Consider the following 20702-nt stretch of genomic DNA (forward strand, 5'->3'; position numbering starts at 1 on the left):
ATGGGTTTTCTTCTTCAAATTCTCATTCTTCTTCTCACCCTCCCTCTCGATACCATACTAGCTCAATGCCACAGTGATGTCTCCCTGACTGGCTGCCACCTCTACTTCACCGAGAATCGAACTAAGCTCCTTAGCTGCCTTCCCGCCAACTCAGCCCAAATGTTTTTGGATGGTAGTTTCCTTTGTTATGACACTTGCAATTTTTACAACCAGATTCTTTTCGATTTACACCTTAGCGCAATGTTGGAAGATGTTGAGCAAAAACGGATGTAGGCATTGTTTACAAAAGGCGGGGAATGTGATTCACAAAAGGAGAGGTCGAGGCGTTCGACAAGTTTGAGGTTTTTTTTCGAGTTTTAAATAGGATGATTTACAAAAGGGTATAATTGGTATTTGAAAATCAATTTAACGTTTTCCTTTTGGAAGGGAGGTTTTTGTCAGGTTTTTTAAAAGTTTAGGGGAGGTGTTTGTTAAAATAAAACTAAAGGAAAGGTTTTTATGATTGTCAAAAACTTTAGGGGAGGTTTTTGTATTTTACGCTTTTATATATTATTTCATGGGCTAAACAACAGGATAGCCCATCTCTCATACCCATAATACCTGAACCTGAGCGAAGGTGGGAACCGATCCCATCTCTGCTACACTACAACCAGCCAAAGACCTTACCAATATAGCTAGCCAATTGGAGTGTTTAATTAGATTCCCACTTGTTCTTGGTAACCTTGATAAAATACACCTTTGTTGATAAGCTTGATTAGAGTTGAAATATTAAAACCCTAAATGTCCTTAAATTAAAATAAAATCAAACTATAAATTAGTGACCTCAATGGGGTAAATTTCCATTTTCCAACACAATGTGGGAATCTTATGTGTGGATTAGGAGAGTGAATGGCCAACCAATCAGAGGTTCCACATTAAATCAGCTACATGGCAGTAAATACATTAAAATAATATTATAAAATTACTTTTCAGTGTTTAATTAGATCCCATCTCTTGTGCCTTTTCAGTTAATACATTAAAGTAAATAAATATACTTTATTATTCCCATAAGTCTTATACTAGTGCATAGCTTATGACATGACCATACCCTATTAGTAATATTATAAAATTAAAACATTGGAATGGCACATTCCATGCCTATAAAAGGATAACTAGAGAAGTTGTCATCAATTTGGAATTATATAAATATATATTATATATTTAGGGGTGCAAATGCAATTTGGGCGGGCTCAGGTGGGGGAATTTGTTGAAATTCGAATGTACCTAGTCTGAAAGCACGTGTTCAGTGTAAATTCTTCAAACCGGATATTTTTAATTTCCTTGTATAGGAATAATTTGGCAAATCCCTAACTTTTCCCTAGCTTAAGTACTCTTTAGGCTAGTCATTTCCTTTCTATCTCAACCAAGTTGAAATCAGCCCCCCACAAGATAGTTTCTCACAATATCCCTCATAGAGGGGCGGCCACGAGCCGAACTTTTTATGAGCTACTCGAGTTTGGTTCAGCTTGGTTTTAATCGGGCTTCAAGCCCCATTTACAAGCTTGTTTTTTAGTCGAGTCAAGCTCGAGCCTAATAAAGCTTAGCTCGTAAGACTCACAAGCCGACTCGAATAGCTACATATATACATACATACAATATATAATATTTTTATTTTTATATATAATAATAATTAATTATTATAATTTTGAATTTTTTAATTATCAAATAAAAATTTTAATATATAATTTTTTTTAATTTTTATAAAACATTTTTCTCAAGTTGACTACAAACTAACGAGCTTTTGACTCGAGTCAAGCTCGAACTCAAGATTCTAGCTCGAATTGAGCTCAAGCCTAATACTACCTTGGCGAGCCAAGCTTGAATAGCTATTTGGCTCGACTTGGTTCGAATCCACCCCTAATCCCACATCACATCCCTGTCGTATATTGGGAACATCTCCCAACGATATCTCATTATTTTTTATACTTATCATCAAGAAATGTTTCCAATACGCGACGGGGATGTGCTATGGGACGTTGTGGAAAACTACAGAGGCTAATTTGAGCTCATCTCAACTATGGTCCAAAGCAAGTTTTAAAGTATCGATTTATTTGATAAATTGATAGGTTTTTTCATGTGAACTTTTTTATTGGTTAAGGCCAATGAAACAGGCTATTTCATTCCATGCCTGTTCTTTAAGGTAGGCTATTTCATTGGCGTTAACCAATAAAAGAGGTCACATACCAAATAAAAGAGATAAACCTATCAATCCTTTGAGATAGTTTATTTATCGGTGCATATACATACATATATATATATATTATATTGATATGTATTAATATTTTGAAGCTTGGTTCAAAGCATCGACACATGTAATATTTCAAAAGTAAATGCATTAGGAGGAATTCTAATGTTTAAATTAAGGCTATGTTTGATTTGAAAGAAAAGGTAAGAAAATATAGGACCAATGCATAGTTTTCCTTTAAAAGCACCGTTGGACCCACCTTTGTCTGAAGCGTGCTCGCGAGGCAGCTCGGCTGCAATGATGCTTGATAGAAGTACCTATCGAAAGGACACGTGGCACGTATCAAACTCGTGAAATAATCTTTACCGAGTAGTTTGGTCAACAGATCCGACGGTAGGCAGCATTCCTTGCTAGAGACGGGTCTCCAAATTCTTTGCTTCCCAAGCCATGTGTCCTAAAATTCCACGTATCTGTATTCTGTAACCGCCATCAGCATCAGCAGATTTTACAGCGGCACTCAAATTACAAACTGGTAATTTACCGTTGTAGTCATCATCAATTATTTACCGTTGGATTAATGATAGAAGAGTTCGGAAGTTCGTAAGTAGTAAGATATCGTCACACGTTGGAAACACCTTAATTTTCTCTCTGTTTCTTTTGATTCATTTGTTTCGAAACCCTAATTTCTTCATCAGAACTCTGGTAATTTTTCTTTTTTTTTGGCGACACCGAGTATGGTGAGGTTACAGGGTTACCGAGTCCTTCTTAGGTGTTTTTTGCCCCAGTTTGTTTTGCCCTATTTATTTTCTGTAAGAAAATCTAATTGGTTTAGACGTTTCTCTGTAACCCTAGTCTCGAATCCATAATTTGCAAGGCTAGAGATTTGTTATTCTTAGTTTCAATCCGGCAATTAGAACTGCTGCTTCTAGTCTTCGGAGGCCTTTGCTCCAATACACAATAACACAACTGTGGCTTGTTTGTGATCGGGCTAGAAATGGTTGGAGGTGGGAGCAGGATGGGCGATGGGGCCCTTAGGGATAAGCAATGCGAACGTTTTATCTGCTCTCGAAAGCCTTAGGAGAAAGAAGAAATCTGACAAGGAGCATGGGTCGTCGAAGAGCAAGGGATCTTCCAAAAACCAGGCCAAGGAACCTGAACCCCAGGTTTACTGGACGCCGGCGCCTCTGACGGTGAAATCTAGGGCCGATGTTGATGATGATGACGACGATTACTATGCAACAACAGCTCCGCCTAGTGCTTGGGGTTCAACACATCCACAACAAAGGATAGTTCAGCTCCCGTTGAGGTGTGTAGTTCGATCAACTCTTTACCTTTCTGTTTCCTTCCAGAGATATGCTTTTTGGGCGATGTTTAATTCAGTTTTACTGTTTATTCTTCTATAAATATTGTTCCTAGAAATGATTTTGATATCCAATACTGATTTGAATTCAATATTGATATTTCTGATATGGATGGAAAAAATTGATGTTTGTGATCATTATATCTCTGAAGAAGGCTGTTTTCTTGTTTGCATACGTCAGTTGTAAGTGCTGGATGAACCCACTTCTAATGAATACGTATCTTTAACGCATTTCACTATTTCCTACTCTGATCCGATATGCATAGTGTGATTTAAGTGTATCAAAACCACTAGGGACTGAATGTGTTTAGAGTCATAATCCAACGCTTGTCCAAGAGTTTGGCTTGGCAAGATGAGAAAACATAGACTCACGAAAATAGTTCATACATGATATATCATCAAAGTAGTTCACTTCTTTACTAATCAAGCAGAAGAAAGTAGTTCTTTTTTTTTTTTTCTGAATTCTGACATTGTATGCCTGGAAAAAATGTTGACTTTGTTACTAAGCAACATTTGATATAAAAAATTATAGTAATCTTGAACATTATCTGATGAAGGAAGATTTGGCCCGACCTCGCAAATCACGGCACGTGGCAAAAAAGACAAGCAGCTCGGCACTCAAGACAGCATATCGAGGGTACAAACGCCAAAGGGAAGGGACCAGCAGGCCCGAGCTCCCTACTTAAAGCTCGAGCTCCCTAGCAAGAGTCCCGAGCTCCCTACTTAGAGCTCGAACTCCCTAGCAAGAGGCCCGAGCTCCCTACTTAGAGCTCGGACTCCCTAGCAAGAGGCCCGAGCTCCCTACTTAGAGCTCGAACTCCCTAGCAAGAGGCCCGAGCTCCCTACTTAGTGCCCGAGCTCCCTACTTAGAGCTCGGACTCCCTAGCAAGAGGCCCGAGCTCCCTACTTAGTGCCCGAGCTCCCTACTTAGAGCTCGGACTCCCTAGCAAGAGGCCCGAGCTCCCTACTTAGTGCCCGAGCTCCCTACCTAGAGTTCGAACTCCCTAGCAAGAGGCCCAAACTCCCTACTTAGTGATTGGACTCCCTGCGAGGAGCCCGAACTCTCCCTTTTGACCCCGTAACACAAAGCAGAGACCCGAACGGGCCCGTCTTATGACAGTTCGGGGCCTCCCCTTCTCCGAACTCGAGACTTTGCCTTATGCACCACTCCAGGCACTTCGCTTCCGGAGCATTGAACTGGACGAACCACGCCGTACCTGACACCGAAGGAGTCCGTATCCAGGGGCGGCGCACTTGACTGACTTGGGATCTGACGCTTGACGGCCGCATTTCCAATGACCACCTGCCACCGTCACTTGTCACCACTCTCTCCAGTTACAGAGACGGCTCCGACAAAAGGAGCAGTGACGGTTCTGCCCCAGCAGAGGCGATGACGCCCGGACTGGCAGAAGCACGGAAATACTCATTCCCGACCTGAGAGGAGTCTAGGAGTGAGTGCGCGAGGTGGTTATAAAAGGCGCTCCACCCCCAAAGAGGAGGTATGCAAACTTTGCGCTATCTGGTTTATCTTGCCTTTGAAAGATTCTAACTTAAGCTTCGGAGCCTTTACACCGGGTTCTCCCCGGAGCTTCTTCATCTCTTCCGTTTCAGGTCTCCGCTACTCGATTCAAAGGCAAGGTCATTAACAGCTAAGACCGGCCGGATTGCGCATCATCAATTGGCGCCGTCTGTGGGAACGCTTCAAAAAGCCTCCCTCCAAACTCTCATACCCCCTTTTTTCTTCTTCAAAAAACCCAACACTCATGGCCTCTTCCAGCAACGCCGGACGCGGCACAGAGACAAAACACCACCGGGGAACAACTTCAAGTTCCCGTGGTGTGCGTTGGACAGTTCACCATCCCCCTTTCGGTGGATGGAATCCCCAGTTTGAATGCGCCACAAGCGGTGGCTCCCGTAAACCTTCCTGCCACAAGCATCCCCTTCCCTCCCCCTATTGAGACAACCTTTACTGAACCGACTGCCATCCCCTTGGCAGCCAGCCAAAACCGGTTGGACGACCTGATGCAGTGCATGCGGGCAATGCAAGCCCAAATGCAACAGTTCTAGCAACACCAGCTTCACCAACACCAAGTGCTGCACAACATCTCCCAGTATCATTATCAACAGCAGTTCCCCCAACTGCCACTGAACCAATCACTACTTCCACCTCGCCACCCTGCTCCGTGGCCGGTCAAGGCCTCCCCGCAAGATGGGCGCCCCCACCAAGGAAAGGCCTCCGGGCCCCAATACCCCCCTAACAGCCAGGCCTCGTCCCCAGGCCGAAGAGAGAAAAAAGTCATCCCCGCCTCGCAGCTCACGAGCGGGTCGGGAACCTCGCCCGTGAGGTCGGCACCTCGGCTCTCCAAGCCCGAGTTCCCCCTTACGGAAAACCGATTCGGCGCACTGGCAGCAGCAGACTACCAGCATTCTGGGCCCATCAAGCTCGGCAACACGGATGCCAGCAGCGCCAGTACAAGGCCCACTCAACAGTGGAGGCGCCGGCGAAGTCGCCGAACCGCCACCCGTGTCCTGTCAGAGCTCAGAGGCAAAGAAGAGACGAGCTCGGACGAGATAGGAGTTGCCCCGATTCTCTTAGTTCCTTCCCCCCTCGCATCAGAACTCTTGGCGGTCCCCTTCGACCCCAACGACCACGTTGATGCCTTCCAGTCCCAAATGCACCTCGCCAGAGCCAGCGAATCATGCATGTGCGTGGCCTTCACCACCACCCTCCGGGGGGTAGCCCGCACTTGGTACAGGAACTTGGCCCCCGGGTCGATAAAGTGCTGGGCTCAGTTCGTGCAGGTATTCACCGCACACTTTGTCACTAGCAAACGGTGCCCCAGAGCAGGGGAAAGCATCTTCGGAGTATTCCGAAGGGAAGGAGAATCCATACGGGGCTACATCAAGCGATTCAACGAAGCATGCTTGCAGATACCGCGGTTAGACCCCGCGGCGGCAAAAAGAGGGGTAACGCACAAAGAATTCAAATGGCACATGGTAGCTAACCAGCCCGCAACCGTGGTCGAATACCTCAAGCTCACGGACAAGTTCATGAGGACAGAGGAAGAAATCAACCAATGAACCGAGGGCGGAAACGAGAAAAGAAAGAGGGAAGGCGAGCCCTCTAACCCAGTCGACTGGAAAAACCCGGCCCGAGAGCCGAAGTTGAACCAGTCGTTCCGAGCTCCCCTAGCAGTTTGGACGGATTACACGCCACTGAACACAAGGTGGACCGAGATCTTAATGACGATCAAGGATGCCCCATACGTGAAGTGGCCACCTCGCCTAAAGGGAAATCCAAACGAAAGAAATAAGAATTTGTATTGTAGTTTCCATAGAGACCATGGTCACAGTACCGAGCAGTGTAATAATCTCCGAGACGAGATAGAGGGGCTCATCCGTCGCGGATACTTGAGAAACTTTGTACAGCACAACAATAATAACAATAAGGCAGATTGGCCAGGGGAGCACGAAAAGGATGCCCCCGAATCTAGCAGCAGGCCTGCCGAACCGTTGCAGCGACAGCCTCCGGTGGAGAGGCCAGTTCGGGGAACCATCCATGTAATTGTGGGAGGTTCGGTGGTAGCAGGGTGTACCTCGGCAGCAGCCCGGACTTCAGTTCGCAAAGCGGCCCTCGAGGAGTGGAACCCTCCAAAGAGACCAAAGACCGAAGAACCAATCTTCTTCACGGAGGACGACGCGCGAGGAGTCCGCTACCCCCACGATGACGCGCTTGTCATTAAACTAAGGATCAGCGACTTCGAGGTCAGACGCGTACTCGTAGATTCGGGCAGCTCGGCGGACATCCTCTTTAAATCAGCGTTTGACCAGCTACATCTACGGAGGAGTGAACTGAAGCCCGCAAACACTCCCCTAGTGGGTTTCAGTGGAGAGGAAGTCAGGCCCCTCGGAAAAATACAGTACCTGTGGAAGTCGGCACATGGCCTTGTGCGGTCAGACTCAACCATGACTTCCTGGTGGTCGCGACCCCCTCCCCATACAATGCCATAATAGGGCGGCCAATTACGCATATCCTACGTGCGGTGGTCTCCACCTACTATTTGGCCAAGAAGTTCCCTACGGACTTCGGTGTGGGGGTAGCGCGGGGCGACCAGCTCGAGTTCCGCAAGTGTTATGTTGCCGCCCTAAAGGGAAAAACCAAGGCAGCCGGCGACCTCGATCTGGAGCGGCCTGCGGAGCAAGGCGAGGAACGACCTTCGCCCACAGAAGAAACAGTTGCAATCCCGACTTCGCCTACGGACCCGGCTCGCACACTCCAGATCGGTGCTTCCGTCGAAGAACCCCTACGGACCGAACTGGTGAGTTTTTTACTTCAAAATTTAGATATTTTTGCATGGTCCGCGGCTGATATGCCCGGTATTGACCCTGACCTTATAACTCACAAGCTTAACACTGACCCTATAGTCAGACCCGTTAGACAGAAGAAACGCAACTTAGCCCCAGAACGCTGGAGGGCGGTCGACGAGGAGGTCGAGAAGCTCCTCGCAGCAGACTTCATAAGGGAAGTCCATTACCCGAGCTGGGTGGCCAACCCTGTGCTGGTAAAAAAGGCGAACGGCAAGTGGCGCATGTGCGTCGACTACACCGACCTGAACCGAGCTTGCCCGAAAGATTGCTTCCCCCTCCCCAGAATTGATCGCCTAGTGGACGCGACCTCGGGACATGAGTTGCTAAGCTTCCTGGACGCCTACTCAGGCTACAACCAAATCCGGATGGACCAGTCCGATGAGGAAAAAACCAGCTTCATAACCGAGTTCGGTCTGTACTGTTACAAGGTCATGCCCTTCGGATTAAAAAATGTCGGGGTGACCTTCCAAAGACTTGTAAATAGGCTGTTTCGGCCCCTGATTGGCACGAAGAAAGAGTGTTATGTAGACGACATGGTCGTCAAGACACAGTTTTCACAAGAATTAATACAAGACTTAGATTCTGTCTTCCAAATCTTGCGTCAGTTTAGCATGAAATTGAACCCCAACAAATGTGTTTTTGGCGTCACCTCGGGCAAATTCCTAGGCTACATTATCAATCGGCGCGGTATTGAGGCCAACCCGGACAAGATAAAAGCCATCCTAGATATGAGACCACCTCGGAAAGTAAAAGAAGTTCAGAGGCTAAACGGCCGCATAGCCGCCCTAAGCCACTTCGTGTCCAAGTCAGCAGACCGCTGCCTACCTTTCTTCAAAGCAATCAAAGGCAAAGGGTTCGAGTGGACCCGACTGCCAGCTCGCGTTTGACGAGCTAAAAGGTTACCTCGCCAGTGTGCCAACCTTAGCTCGGCCCGAGGAGGGCGAGGTCTTAGAATTGTACCTCTCGGCAAGCGACGAGGTGGTCAGTTCGGTACTAATAAAGGAAACAGACCGGGTCCAGCGACCCATATATTATGTTAGTAAAATTTTGCAGGGAGCAGAGACAAGGTACCCGCAGATAGAAAAGCTAGCCTATGCACTGGTGATAGCAGCTCGGAAACTCCGCCCGTACTTCCAGGCTCACACCGTCATTGTCTTGATCGACAAACCTCTGAGACAAATTTTACTCAAACCCGAGGTTTCCGGTCGACTGACGAAATGGGCCATCGAACTCAGCGAGTACGATCTCCAGTACAAACCAAGAACTGCCATTAAGGCCCAAGCCTTGGCAGATTTTATCGCAGAATGCACGTTTAGCCTCGAAGCCCCCGAGCCGGTCGAGCCCGAGATCCCCAGTTCGGGCGAGCTCGGAGCTCCCAAACCAATCGAGTCCGAACCCCGTGAAGTAGCAGCCAGTGTAGCATCCCTCCTGGTTAGACCAAGCGCGAACTGGGATGAGGAGCCCTGGATCCTTCACGTAGATGGCTCCTCGAACCGGCAAGGCAGCGGGGCTGGAATAGTGCTACGCGGCCCGAGCGGAACAAAGTTGGAATACGCACTATGCTTTGAGTTCGCGGCATCCAACAACGAGGCGGAGTACGAGGCACTGATAGTCGGGCTAAACCTAGCGCACAAGGTTGGAGCAAAGCACGTAGTTATCTGCAGTGATTCCCAGCTCGTGGTCAACCAAGTTACAGGCGAATACGAAGCGCGCGAGCTCACAATGATTGCATACTTGGCAAAGGTAAAGGAGGCTCTGCTCAACTTCCAGTCACACTTCATCAAGCAAATCCCGAGGTCAGAGAACACTGAGGCCGACGCCCTGTCCCGACTAGCCAGCACGAGCCACAATGCCATGAGGACCGTGTACGTAGAGGACTTACCTCGGCCCAACATTCTCGGTGGGGCAGAAGAGGTCGCTCCCGTCACTGAAGCAGAGCCGAGCTGGATCGACCCACTCGCGAGCTTCCTGTTAGACGGAACCCTCCCCGCGGACCGCAACGCAGCCAAGAGGGTGCAACGCCAGGCAGCCAAATACGTCATGATAGACGAACGGTTGTACCGACGATCCTACACGCTCCCCTACCTGCGATGCTTGCGCCTAGCCGAAGCCGAGCTAGTACTCCGCGACACTCATGAAGGCTTGTGCGGCGGACACCTGGGGGGCAGAGCCCTCGCCCAAAAAGCACTTTGACAAGGATATTACTGGCCAACGATGAAGACAGAGGCCATCGAGCTCGTCAGAAAATGCGACAAGTGTTAGAAGCATGCCAATATCCACCACCAGCCCGCTGCCGACCTCAAATACCTCACCAGTCCATGGCCCTTCACCCAATGGGGCATCGACCTTCTGGGACCATTCCCACCAGCGACAGGCAGGAGAAAATTCCTAGTGGTGGCAGTAGATTACTTCACAAAGTGGATAGAAGCTGAACCTCTAGCAATAGTTACAGCCCGAAACATACAGAACTTCTTTTGGAAGAACATAGTATGTCGCTTTGGGCTACCTCGGGTACTGATCTCCGACAACGGCAAACAGTTTGAGGATATCAAGTTCCAAGAATGGTGCCAAAATATGGGAATTCGTCAGAACTTCACGTCGGTCGCACACCCGCAGGCAAACGGTCAGACATAAGTAATGAACAGAGCCATCCTCCGCGGACTGAAAGCACGACTAGACCGAGCTAAAGGGTTGTGGGCAAACAAGCTACCAAGTGTTCTATGGGCTCACCGAACCACAGAAAAAACCGCCACAGGAGAGATCCCCTTTAACCTCACCTACGACACCGAGGCGGTAATCCCTGCAGAAATCGAAGTACCTACGCTGCGACTAGAAGCATACGACGAACAGACAAACGGAGGCGAGTTACGCACCAACCTCGACCTACTGGACGAGGTGAGAGACCTTGCGCACATCCGAGCTGCGACCTACCAGCAAAAGGTAGCTCGGTATTATAACGTGCGAGTAAAGAAGAGGAACTTCCGCGTTGGCGACCTGGTTCTCCGTAAGGTCATGGTGCCCAAACCCGGCGTAGGGAAACTTGGACCAAATTGGGAAGGACCCTACAGAGTAAAGAAAGCACTCGGGGGGGCATACAAGTTCGAAACCCTAGAGGGAAAACAAGTACCCCGAGCATGGAACATTGTCAACCTAAGGCGATACTACCTATAGACCGCCAAGCAAAATGGGTAAAATCACCACCAAAGCCTACGGGCTAGGATGCTGAGCTAACGAAGGAATCTCGGCACAAGCAAAGAAAATAGTCCGCGCGAGTGCGGTAACCCGGGCAGAAAACAGACCGGACGTATAGTCAGTTCGGCAAATACATTTAATTCGGCAAATATGCTCAGTTCGGGAGAGAACAACAAGCACTTAAACAAACCATTCCATTCCAAAAGTAGGGTAATACAAACAAAAAAAAAATTTACAAGCCAGGAGCTATTTCATCATCGTCTGAAGGCACTTCGGCAAAACCCGAAGGCCCCGCCTCGCCCTCGAGCTCCTCTCCACCTGAGCTGCTAAGGCGTGAATGGAAGAATTTACCTGCCAAAAAAGAGACCGAATGATCAAAAGAACCAACAAAACAAAAGCCAAAGAGCTAAAAAAGGAGAACACTTACCACCATAGCGTGGGTAACGGTACGGCAGGCCACTTGATGCAGAGGGAGATCAGTCCATGCCGCGACCTCCTCGGGGAAGATGGCCTCTTTACTCTTTTGAAGAGCGTAGGTCGGCGTCAACACGCTCCTGAAATCCCCCGGGGCCCCCGAGCCCGAGGGACCAGCTCGCGTATGAGCAGACCCGGAGTAAGCAGGAGCACCGGAGTATGTAGGAGCCCCTGTGTATGTAGTCTCAGCATAAGGGCCCCCCGCTGGCTCCTACATCGGAGGGACCATCTCGGGCCCCCTGTGCGGATCTTTTGGCTGGTAGCCCGGCACCTCGGGCTCCGCATCCTGAGGCACCTCGGCGCGAGTTCGCTTGGAAACCTGCTTTCTCCTCTTCATACCTTGAAACAAGTGTCCACCTCGGGTCCCTCGCATCCTGAGGCACCTCGGCGCGAGTTCGCTTGGCAACCCGCTTTCTCCTCTTCATACCTTGAAACAAGTGTCCACCTCGGGTCCCTCGCGAATCCATCACACCTGCGAAAAGAAGTTCGCCATCAGTAAAAAGCAAGAAAGACAGCAAGATAAGAGTCTCTAAGTGAAGGACCTACCCGAGCTCAGGCCGGCCGCAATGAGCTTGGCCTCCGTCAGATACTGTTCACACTTCAGCCCAAGCCGCGCCCATTGTCGGAGGCCCTTCGCCGTCTCCTTGTCAAGCGTAACCCCAGAGTCGGGAGCGGCCATTCCCCACTCGGTCTGAAAAGGCCACCCCAGCACACTTCGCACCCCGAAATAGTCCCGCTTCCATGTTGGGACCTTGTTGGGGAGCTCGTGTAAAAGCTTAAAACCTGGGCGAGGAGATGGGTAGTAAGCCCGCCTGCGCCCGGGGAGAGGACCCGCTCTCTTCTTGAGCATCAAGATTGAAGAAAAAATCTCCAAGTCCAACGGAAAGCTCTCGTCATAGAAAAGGGAGATTGTCCCCACCAAGTTCCGAATAGAGTTCGGGTGAAGCTGGCCGACTGTCACGCCGAAGTGGTTCAAGACTTCGACGAAGAGGGGGTGGAAAGGCAATCGCAGCCCCGCGGCGAGCTGCTCCCAGAATATTATGATCTCATCAGGACCATGTTCCCAAGGAAAGCTAGCCGAAGGTATGAAATAAGCATACTCCTCGGGTAAGTTATAGTAAGTAATGAGGGATTGGAGCCCCTCGGGCGTCATGGTCGAAGGGCCGAACTTGTCTAACATCCGACCTCGGCGAGAGGTGGACGCCAAACTACCCGAAGCGCCACGGCCTACAGGCTCGAACTCTTCCTCGAGCTCTACCTCTGGCTCGCTAAGGCTATTGGGGGATGCAACTTGGTTCGTAGAACCTGCATCAGACCTGCTGAAATGACTATCTGAACCATCCGAGCTAGACATTGGGAGTAGATCCAGGAAAGTACTCACCCGGACGAAAGCTGTAGACCACAGGAGCTTGGACGAACGGAAGACCTTGAGCGCGAACTGAAAAAACTTGAACGCGAACTTGATGCGAGCTGAAACTCAGACGCGAGCTCGAGAGAAATACAAAAGCGACAACAAATCGGGGTCCCCCCCTGCTATTTATGCACACAGTGACCAAAAGGCAACGGCTCAGATCAAAGCCAATCCGACGGCCTACGACTGCCCTGACCGCACGTCGCCCGAAACCGAGACGTGATTGGCGCACGTCTTTCTGAAACTGACAGCGACGACGCGCATCTTTTCGAAACTGATGGAACGTCAGCGCACGTCTCAGAAAAGACGGCAGTGGCACGTTTTTTTCAAATTTGAAAAAGCGCCCGCTTTCGCGCCCCCAAGTGGCGTGCATCCTTTTTGAAATTTTGAAGCAAAGCGCGCGCACCGCCACATCTAGCAACATTTAGACAGGCCAACACGCTTCCCGCATAAATGGACGCTCGAAGAAACCCAAGAAACCCTGACAAACGCACCTCGCGCCAGCAGAACCAAGGTTCAAAGTGCAGGACAAATCTACCTAACACCTTGCGAACTCCCCGCGCCAGGGCAAGACCTTAGCACGAGGAGTGGGGGGCAATTGATGATGGAAGATTTGGCCTGACCTTGCAAATCACGGCACGTGGCAAAAAAGACAAGCAGCTCGGCACTCAAGACAGCATACCGAGGGTACAAATGCCAAAGGGAAGGGACTAGCAGGCCCGAGCTCCCTACTTAGAGCTCGAACTCCCTAGCAAGAGTCCTGAGCTCCCTACTTAGAGCTCGAACTCCCTAGCAAGAGGCCCGAGCTCCCTACTTTGTGCCCAAGCTCCCTACTTAGAGCTCGGACTCCCTAGCAAGAGGCCCGAGCTCCCTACTTAGAGCTCGAACTCCCTAGCAAGAGGCTCGAGCTCCCTACTTAGTGCCCGAGCTCCCTACTTAGAGCTCGGACTCCCTAGCAAGAGGCCCGAACTCCCTACTTAGTGATCGGACTCCCTGCGAGGAGCCCGAACTCTCCCTATTGACCCCGTAACACAAAGCAGAGACCCGAACGGGCCCGTCTTATGACAGTTTGGGGCCTCCCCTTCTCCGAACTCGAGACTTTGCCTTCCAGGCACTTCGCTTCCGGAGCATTGAACTGGACGAACCACGCCGTACTTGACACCGAAGGAGTCCGTATCCAGGGGCAGCGCACCTGACTGACTTGGGATCTGACGCTTGACGGCCGCATTTCCAACGGCCACCTGCCACCTGCCACTGTCACCTGTCACCACTGCCTCCAGTTACAGAGACGGCTCCGACAAAAGGAGCAGTGACGGTTCTGCCCCAGCAGAGGCGATGACGCTCGGACTGGCAGAAGCACGGAAATACTCATTCACAGGAGTCTAGGAGTGAGTGCGTGAGGTGGTTATAAAAGGCGCTCCACCCCCAAAGAGGAGGTATGCAAACTTTGCGCTATCTGGTTTATCTTGCCTTTGAAAGATTCTAACTTAATCTTCGGAGCCTTTAAACCGGGTTCTCCCCGGAACTTCTTCATCTCTTTCGTTTCAGGTCCCCGCTACTCGATTCAGAGGCAAGGTCATTAACAGCTAAGACCGGCCGGATTGCGCATCATCATTATCTGTTCATTTATGTCAAATAAAAATGGAATGTTACGTTGAAGGTGTCATTGAGAAAGGATTATTGGACTCCGATTCATGTCTGTCATGGGTATGCCATCTATTTAGGAAAATCCATGCAACAGTGGTGCAATCGTGCATATTTGTTTTTTCCTACATTTGTGGGATGATATTTGTGTTCCTGTGCTTATTTGGCATGTGATCCTAGCAAATGCAGTCTTGATGCAATGCATATACATAATAGTTGTTTTACTGTTCAATGAGGGTAATGAATCATAAATGAGGGGAACTATGGATAAAAAAGAAATGAGTGGAATTAATAAGTTTTGCAAGTTGTCTAATTTATTAAGGGTAAAGTCCGTAATTGTACTTTGTTAATAATAAAAAGTACAGAATTATATTGAAAATACTCCCAACCGCAATGTAAAAGTTGCACAATCATAAGCTCACAAGTTGCCCACTGTTATGGAGTTCTACATGGAGATTAACCTCTTTTATTTGCATTACTAAATTCCTTGAAGGTAGATGACACAGACACTAGGGAGTACTAGTTTTTCCTACCACTTAGAAGCTATCATGTCTTCAAAAGTCACCGATTTTCTTTTATTTATTTCCTGTATTTTAGCAAATAACTAAGTAAAAAAAATGCTGTGTATCTTTATTTGGTGCCAAAACACTCTTAGACACCTATATAAGAAAATAAATTAGAACTATTTAACAACTTTCTAAAATTGGTTAGCTCTCATCAAGGTGAGTGGTTTTTCACCCTTTCTAATGGATATCAATCCAAGCAGTCTATGATGTTGCAAGTATGAATTTTCTTGCAAGTTGATGACATTAACAGTTTCTAAAATTGATGACATTAAAGTAGTAAATTTTAGAAGCTGAATTTGTTTGGCAAAATTTGTTTGGCCAAAATTTCAGAAACTCATCCCAAGTTTTTGGCATTTCACACAAAACTTAGTTTATCTGAATTTTCAGTTCTATAGGATCCATACGGAGTTGTGTTCTAAGAGATATTTATATTGTCTCTTATTTGGCTATGAATATCAGAGAGCCCTTGTGTGCCAGGTTCCTGATTACCATAAACTTGTAGTCCTACATGGTTTGTTGTGAACCTTCTTGCTGTTTGTGAGTGAAGTTGATCAATTACTCAATTTCAAATATGGAAAAATTCATAATTAGTTCATTTATAAATCATTGTAAGTGGGAAGCCAAGACCACATGTTCAAAAATGAGTGGCGGGAATGTAAACATCGAGATGGATAAGTGGGAAAACTAGAAAATATAAGGTCAGAAATGAGTTTTTCTTGATGAATCTAGGAGTAGTTTCAATAGGTAATAAAATGAGGGAAAGTAGAATAAAAAGGTTTGTTATGTGCAAAGAAGACCATCTACAAAATCAGTAAGAAGTGGTTTGTTACAAGTTCTAGGGCTAGAAGTGCTAGGGATAAGGACATGGGTTGAAGTATAGAGAAATCATTTAAGGGCATACAATGACAATTAATAATTGTCACTATACACAATTCATTCCGGTATGACATCTCTAGGAGCACCAACACATGGACCAATGAAAAACTTTCATCAAGTTTTGACATATTAAATAGGCCATGGGTGTGATTTCTTCTAGAGGATAGTCTATAGGTTTCTAATGTTGTTGCCCAACCTTAAACTAGGAGTTGAACAAGACAACAGTTCTCTTATCCAAGGTTGAAGTTACAAAACTGGGAATTAAAGGAGATACTAGCTCTCTCATCCAATCTTCAAGGCTGCCACCCAACTTCGGGTGTGCTAGACAAAAGGATTTGAAAGTGGAAAATCGATGTTTCTCCTCTCTGCTTTTTTAGAGAACAATCTTAAAGGCTTAATGAATACAATTGAAGCCAAAAGGAGTTAGTTATAATGAACACCACCTGAACTCCATCTCTCTCCAACACCATAAACACCAAAGGTCTTTAACAACAAGATCAAGAAAGTTGAGCCAAACATATTTGATACTAGAACTTTTGTTGAATCCAAATAACAAATATCCAAAATTAACTTGATGAGCTACTAGTTACAAGGTCTTAATTTTTTAAGATGTTCAACAACCGTTGTTTATTAGGGTTTTGATAAGAATGTCATTCTCATGCTTCTCAATTAATGTGGAATACAATAATTCAAAGATTTTGTAATAGTTCTCTTAACAAATTAATATCAAGTTCAATGAACATGCAATAAACTTAATTGTTAATACATCTCAATAAGAAAATGTTAATTAACATGAAATAAGCTTTTTGGATTGGAGTAGTGACCCAACCTACATCATCACAACTTCAATACATATCAATAAGAGCATCCACAGCTAAAAACATATTCAATATATTCATTTAATATTAAAGCATGTAGTAAACTTAACTATCAAATTGCAAATTTATTCGAGTTGTTCACTTGATTAACTGGTCAAGGTTAATCGTTTTTCTATTGTTAAAATTTGAAATCATAAAAAACTTGTAGATATGTATTATAATACCCTGATGTCCAGTAACTATAGATGAAATTTCATTGAAAGTCTCTGATTTAAAGCTGCATTTCATTTGTGGTAAGATTTTGGTGGGATGGGAAAGGATGGTATGGTATGGAAAAGGGAAAATGGGTGGAAAATTTCATGTTTCATTGCTTGGTTGCAAAATGGAAAATAGTGGGAAAATCAACCCTAATTGCAATTTTTGATTAATTTATTAGTAATATTTTTATTATTTTATATTATATTATTATTAATTATTAATTACTAATGTTTTAATGAAATAATTTTATTAGTTAGTATTCATAATTATCTAATTAGTTATTCATTAAGAATTAATATTTTAAAATTTATTTTATTAATATTTACTATGAATTAATTAATAATATTATGTTTTAGTATTAATTATATTTAATTATTTATTTTTTTTGTATTTAATTATTTTTGTTGAATGACTAATTAGGTTAATAATAAATCCTTATTTATTTATTCATTAATTGCTTAGTTAATTCATTAGTAACTATTTTTTGTTAGTTATTAACTTGTTCATATTAACATTTTTATTGTTCTGTATTAAATTCTTAATTAGATATTAATTATTTAAAATCCATAATTAGTTAGTTTATTAGTTTAGTTAAATAACGTTTTACATTTTTTTAGTTTAAAAATTTTTATTAATATTATAATTTATAAATACCCATGACTTAATTAATAACTTGAATATTTGAATATTATTTATTCATAAATTATTAAATTAGTTATCATTGATAAATTATTTAGTGTAATATATTTTAATTAAATTATTAATTATAAAATAATTGTTTAATTATTAAATTTTTATTGATTATTTTTCATTAATATTTTATTTTATGATACTCATTAATGTTTTATTAAATTATTTTTTTAATATGTTATCAAATAATTAATAATTTATGGGTTATGAATCTAGTATTAATTAATTAATAATTTAGTTATAATTAATTATTAAACTAAGGTTGATTTTACCACTATTTTCCCATTTGCAACAAAAAAATGGAACATGAAAAAATCCACCTATTTTCCCTTTCACATCCCATGCCATCGTTTCTCATCCCACTAAAATCTTCCTACAAATGAAATGTTGCTTTAAATCAGAGATTTCCAATGAAATTTCATCTATAGTTAATGGGCCATGTATTGCACTACATACCTATAAGTCTTTTATGATTTCTAATTTTAATAATAGAAAAATGGTTAATCTTGACTAGTTAATCAAGTGAACAATTCGAATAAATTTCAGTTTGATAGTTAAGTTTATTACATGTTTTAATATTAAATCGTTGAATATATTGAAAATGTTTTAGTTGTGGATGCTCTTATTGATATGTATTGAAATTGTGTTGATGTAGGTTGGGTCACTACTCCAATCCAAAAAGTTTATTTCATGTTAATTAATATGTTTTTATTGAGATGTATTAACGGTTAAGTTTATTTTATGTTCATTGAACTTGATATTAAATTGTTAAGAGAGCCGTTACAAAATCTTCTAATTATTGTATTCTACATTAATTGAGAAGCATGAAAATGACATGCTTATCAAAGTCCTAATAAGCAAAGGTTGTTGAACATCTTAAAAAAATAAGATTTTGTAGATATTATCTCATCAAGTCAATTTTGGATATTTGTTGTTTGGATTCAGCAAAGTTTCTAGTATCAAATATGTTTGGCTCAACTTTTTTGATCTTGTTGTTAGAGATCTTTGGTGTTTATGGTGTTGGAGAGAGATGGAGTTCAGGTGGTGTTCATTATAACCAACTCTTTTTGGCTTCAATTGTATTCATTAAGCCTTTAAGACTTCTCTAAAAAAGTAGAGAAGAGAAACATCGATTTTCCACTTTCAAATCCTTTTGTCTAGCACACCCGAGGTTGGGCGGCAGCCTTGGAGATTGGATGAGAGAGTTACTATTTCCTTTAATTCCCAGTTTTGTAACTTTAACCTTGGATAAAAGGCTGCTGTCTTATTCAATTCCTAGTTTGAGGTTGGGCAGCAGCCTTAGAAACCTATTGACTATCCTGTAGAAGAATCTACACCCATGGGCTGTTGAATTTGTCGAAACATGATGAAAACTTTTCATTGGTCCAATTGTGTTGGTGCTTTTAGATATGTCATATCGGACTGAGTTGTATATGGAGACAATTACTAATTGTCATTATATATAGTGAGCATTAAATGACCCCTTGGACATGGTTGCAAAGGCTTAAGGGACCCTTGGACATGAACATGTGACTTATCTCCCTTTTTTATATGTATTTGATGACAATGTAGGACATGTGTTTTAAGAGTCTTGTGGCTTATTCTGGTCCTAGTTGGTCTTACAAATCAGGACGCTTTTCCCTTCCTATTGTGGCCTAGATTGTTTTAGTTGCACGAATGAAAAAAATACTGGTTGAATGTAACTCTTGGGTGCTCTAAAATTGTGTGAAGGGAATCAAAGAGGGAATGTGGAATTTGTCTCCTGATGTAATAACTGCAAGTTATTTGTCTCTGTTGTTTTAGTGTTTCAGTGCAAGTTATCATCATTTGATGCACACCTTGTATTATTATTTAACCCTGGAAGACGATATATATCTTACAATATGGTATGATACATATTTGATGCTTTCAACCTTGATTCGAGAGTTGACGTTGGACATGTTTTTTCATGGGCCACACCTTATCATTGGGTGAAACTTGCTTACCAATATTTCTCTTACTAGAATACATATCTTTTGGTGTTTTCATTCTATATTCACTTGCAGGTTTAATTTCTCCTGCTATATCCATGAAGCAGAGGCTTAGTGTCCTTGAACTCAACCTGACAGGATTGATGAGAACATGGATGACACATTGCCAAATGTGGGAGGGGCACAAGGAGCGCTGCTCAAGTACTTCAACAGTATCTCATCCAACTGGTGGCTGATGATTAAGATAATCTTTGTATTGATTGTTGTACATAATATCATTTATTGCCACTACACCGTCAAGTGATCAAGTCTCATCCAACATTTCAAAAATTATATTTGCAGTTTTGCACTGCCTTGTTGTACATAACATCATAAACTATGACTGTATATATACAATGAAGTCTACCATTATTCTTCCCTTATTTTTTCTCGGGTATGTTGCTGCTAGGATGACATGTCTTCATAGCTTCCTTCAGTTCTTTGCCATTTGCATTTCATCAATGTGTTTGTGTGTTTGAAAGTTGAAACAGAGAACATAATTAGTATAAAATCATTGAGTGGTCGTATTATTCTCAGTTGACGTCTGTGAATGAACAAAAGTACTAACTACTAACTATAAAGATTATGCATTTGGTTTGGCGAGTTTAAGTGGTATCAATTATCGATTTGAGTGTGAGACTGATGAACTCCAGCAAATTGTCAAAATATTGGTGGACGTTGATATTGCATTTTCTTGACACTCCATTTGTTCTCACTGTAGTTTCATTTGAGTGCAATCTGGTCTATTTCTGTCTTAGTCTTTACTTTGCTTCATCTTTTATTTTACTTAATTCATACTGTAAACAATCTAA

General features: G+C 44.0%; 1 protein-coding gene and 1 long non-coding RNA gene across 2 annotated transcripts; one reads left to right on the forward strand and one right to left on the reverse strand.

The window, feature by feature from the left end:
* Positions 1 to 2851: 2851 nt before the first annotated feature.
* Positions 2852 to 20404, forward strand: LOC104592279 (uncharacterized). The gene is made up of 2 exons (XM_010251561.3): positions 2852 to 3530; positions 19927 to 20404. Exons 1-2 carry the CDS (start codon positions 3247 to 3249, stop codon positions 19964 to 19966), a joined length of 324 nt encoding a protein of 107 aa, XP_010249863.1. The 5' UTR covers positions 2852 to 3246; the 3' UTR covers positions 19967 to 20404.
* LOC148789630 (uncharacterized) lies at positions 4026 to 14735 on the reverse strand. Its single transcript, XR_016079440.1, has 2 exons — positions 12002 to 14735; positions 4026 to 11913 (listed from the first exon to the last, which is right to left on the reverse strand). It is a non-coding gene; the product is annotated as an uncharacterized LOC148789630 (long non-coding RNA).
* Positions 20405 to 20702: the final 298 nt, after the last annotated feature.

This window comes from Nelumbo nucifera, chromosome 8 (genome assembly GCF_055504915.1).
Source record: "Nelumbo nucifera cultivar China Antique chromosome 8, China Antique-T2T, whole genome shotgun sequence".
Lineage (NCBI taxonomy): Eukaryota > Viridiplantae > Streptophyta > Magnoliopsida > Proteales > Nelumbonaceae > Nelumbo > Nelumbo nucifera.